At 37.0% G+C, this 3,204-nt stretch overlaps 1 protein-coding gene across 2 annotated transcripts; it reads left to right on the forward strand.

The window, feature by feature from the left end:
• The first annotated feature begins 298 nt into the window (after positions 1-298).
• Positions 299-2,346, forward strand: LOC104445269 (transcription factor bHLH162). Of its 2 annotated transcripts, none has more exons than XM_010059105.3 (3): positions 299-588; positions 1,167-1,505; positions 2,228-2,346. In XM_010059105.3, exons 1-3 carry the CDS (start codon positions 400-402, stop codon positions 2,312-2,314), a joined length of 615 nt encoding a protein of 204 aa, XP_010057407.2. In that variant the 5' UTR covers positions 299-399; the 3' UTR covers positions 2,315-2,346. The 2 variants fall into 2 exon arrangements, with proteins under 2 accessions (XP_010057407.2, XP_010057408.1); XM_010059106.3 differs by lacking the exon at positions 299-588 and adding an exon at positions 709-895.
• Positions 2,347-3,204: the final 858 nt, after the last annotated feature.

The following is a 3,204-nucleotide window of genomic DNA, read 5'->3' on the forward strand; positions in this document are numbered from 1 at the left end:
TTTTTTTCTTAACTCAGACCCATCCAGTCTCACCAAAAACATCACAGAATATTATTCTTATTCAAAATTAAATTTTCCGATCAGAATATATGAGACCATGTACCTTCTCTTATCCTATTTAATTAAATAATCGCAAGGCCAAGCAAAACATTATACATCCATAGAAGAAACGGCTGTTCTTGTTCTCAAACTGTTTAAGTTAATTAATTACTTGGAATTGATGGTCAAGGAAGGTCCGCGCCAGTCCCATAAATAAAGTAGAATTTGCCAACTGCTGATTAGAACCCTTTACAGAGAGTGGCATTTGAATAATCATATTTCACCTTTAACTTTTTCCCATTTTGCGGTTTCAATGAGGTGAAAGCTCTTCCCAACAAGGAGTGGAATCAAACCTATTATATGCACTCAGGTTTCTCAGTAACGTATGCTGCTCTGATCTTGGTGTTCAGTAATTCGAGGTGTGGTATGATGGAGAGCAAGCCCGGTTCATCCAGACCCGACCGCAAAAGGACAGAGAGAAACAGGAGAAATCAAATGAAAGCCCTCTTCTCCGAGCTCCACTCCCTTGTTCCTCCACAGAGTCCTACGGTCTCTCTCTCTCTCTCTCCCTCTCTCCTCTCTCTCTCTCCACTCAATTATTTTCGCGGTTATTGCGGACAAAACAGCATTATTGATGTCAAGGTTCTGTTTCCCAGATGGTATATTTAGCCATTTTAAAAATAAATCATACCTAGTTTCCGATTTTTTTGAAAATGAATAAAGAACAAAACTAAATTCCCCTAAACACGAGACCTATCTAGGGTTTTCTCTCTTTGTCCTTTGGTCAAACTTCTAGTAAAGCACAAGGATTTGGTGATGGCCCCTCATTCGATCTTGACGAAAAATGTCTAGCATGGTACGGATTGTAAAATGTTAGTCAGAATTGAGCAAAATTTCAAGTAAATTAAGTGCGAGATTTCAGTTATCTATCAATGGAAGTTTTTAAAACAGGTTCAGTATGAGGTCCATTATATTGGTATTTGATAGGTTCTGTTGAGGAGGGCGAGATTAGAGAGTATCTTCTTGAGTTCGAAGTCTCTGAATTTTTGCTCCTAGTATATTTGTCAATGCATTTTTATCAAGTTTGAGTTAACAGTTGTCCTTGCTTACTTATGTTTTGGTTGTAGGAAAAAACATTGTCGTTGCCTGATCAATTAGGTGAAGCGGCCAATTACATAAGGAGTTTACAAGTGAAGGTGGAGAAAATGAGGGAGCAGAAAGAGCAGTTGTTAGAAGTAGGAAAGATCAACACTACCATGAACAGTGGACCGATGATTGGATTCAAGTCGCCGGAGATCAGAATTTGGAACAACAAGTCAATTCTGGAGGTTGTTCTTGTTACTGGATTGGATGGCCAGTTCATGTTCAATGAGACTGTTCAAGTGATTCATGAAGAAGGAGCTGATATTGTCAATGCCAGTTCCTCTTATGTTGGTGATGCAATGCTTCATACCATTCATGCCAAGGTAAGAATTTGTTTATATTTTGAGCCCAAAATGATTAGAAATTGTACGTTTAGAACAAAAAGTTTACTCCGAAACATAGATTTTTGGAACTCATTTGTAGAGACAATAAATAAGATTAGTTTATGGAGAGACGTGATGAAATTCTGTTATGCATTCCATTATGATCCACTTGTTTTAATATGACAGGGTGCCCGACTAACTCAAGTAGTATAATCTCATTGATCATGAAATTTCTCATTACTTGTGGATTATATAAGATGGTAGTCTTGGTAGTTGACCTAAAGATAAACTTGTTTGCCACTTGGTGTGGTAATCAAACTCGTGTTGCCAGTACAAGTACAACTAATTCGCTTGTTTAAAATACTCGCGTGCAATTTGTAAACCAATTTCAGTAAACCCGGTTTAATACGCCTAGCGATAGTATGACTCGTTTAGGGAGTCCTAGAGCAATTTTGAGAAGCACAAATTAATCATAGTAGGTTACTCTGGTCCGTGCATAGTAACTTTATCAGCTGTGACGGTATTGACAGTAAGACATAAGAGCCAACCATGTTTAATTCACGCACCAAGTAGACAAAAGCTAAAGCTTCTCTGACTTTTAACTTATAACATAAAGAGGTTGAAGGAAATTCCTGGCCAAGAGATGTTTTCCTTTCCTTCTTTATGTTGTTCTTTCAATTGGCTGGTTCTTCAGTATTCTTTCTACGTTGAGAATATTGTAGGTTGGAGAAGGCGATTCTTCAGAAGAGAGAATATCTGAGAGGCTACAGAAGATTGTCAATGATATGCTGATGGAGTCTCATCCTTAATCTAGTGCTGGTTGAATGTTGAAGAATTATTGAATCTTCAGAGGTTTGTCGTTCTTTTCTCATGAATATGTAACCACATATTTAATTCCGTGGGAGGTGCAAAATGTTTCTTTAAAAGCTCTAAACAAGCTAGCTTGAGCTTTTCCAATCCTTTTCATTTGTTACCTGGCATAGTATGATGTTATCACAATCGTCTTGTTCTCACACTCCCTCCAAACAATTTCCTCACTGACTGTTTGTGTGAATATCAGTACACTTTTCATTTCTGAAATCTTTCATACCAAATCATTTCCAATTATTTCTGTATAAATATATGAAATTGGTCCTTCTGTTATGTGAGAATGTTAGTCATATGGAATATTTTAAGCCCCCTCTCACGTGCAAGCCAGGATTAGGAACATGTGGGCAAAACTGTACTTTGATATCATATTATAAGATACAACCCAAAAGTTTAACTTTATAGGTGAAGCAAGATCACATGTATATAAATAACATATTAACCCCGTGGGCAAGTGATATGAGAAACTTTCAACACATTTGCCCTTCTAATATGGTTAAAGTACGAGTTGCATTCTCTATGTAGTTTTTGCATTCAACCTTCTTTAAATACTTCTCTCTCTCTCTCTCTCTCTCTCTCTTCTCTCTCTCTTTTTCTCTCTCTCTCTCTCTCTCTCTATTTTTTCCCCTTTGGAGAAGGATGGGTCTCGGACTTTAATCCACTTGGATCACCTTCTATAGGTCATTTTAGGATAACTCGGGTGTCTTGCATAACATTACGATGTGTCAGTGTAATTAAGTATGAAAGCATCGTAATATTCATTTACTATGTCAAGACAATTTAGCGTAATCAAGTGCATAATAGTAAAAATGAGATGATATATTACACTCAT

This window comes from Eucalyptus grandis, chromosome 5, assembly GCF_016545825.1.
Source record: "Eucalyptus grandis isolate ANBG69807.140 chromosome 5, ASM1654582v1, whole genome shotgun sequence".
NCBI classification, from domain to species: domain Eukaryota; kingdom Viridiplantae; phylum Streptophyta; class Magnoliopsida; order Myrtales; family Myrtaceae; genus Eucalyptus; species Eucalyptus grandis.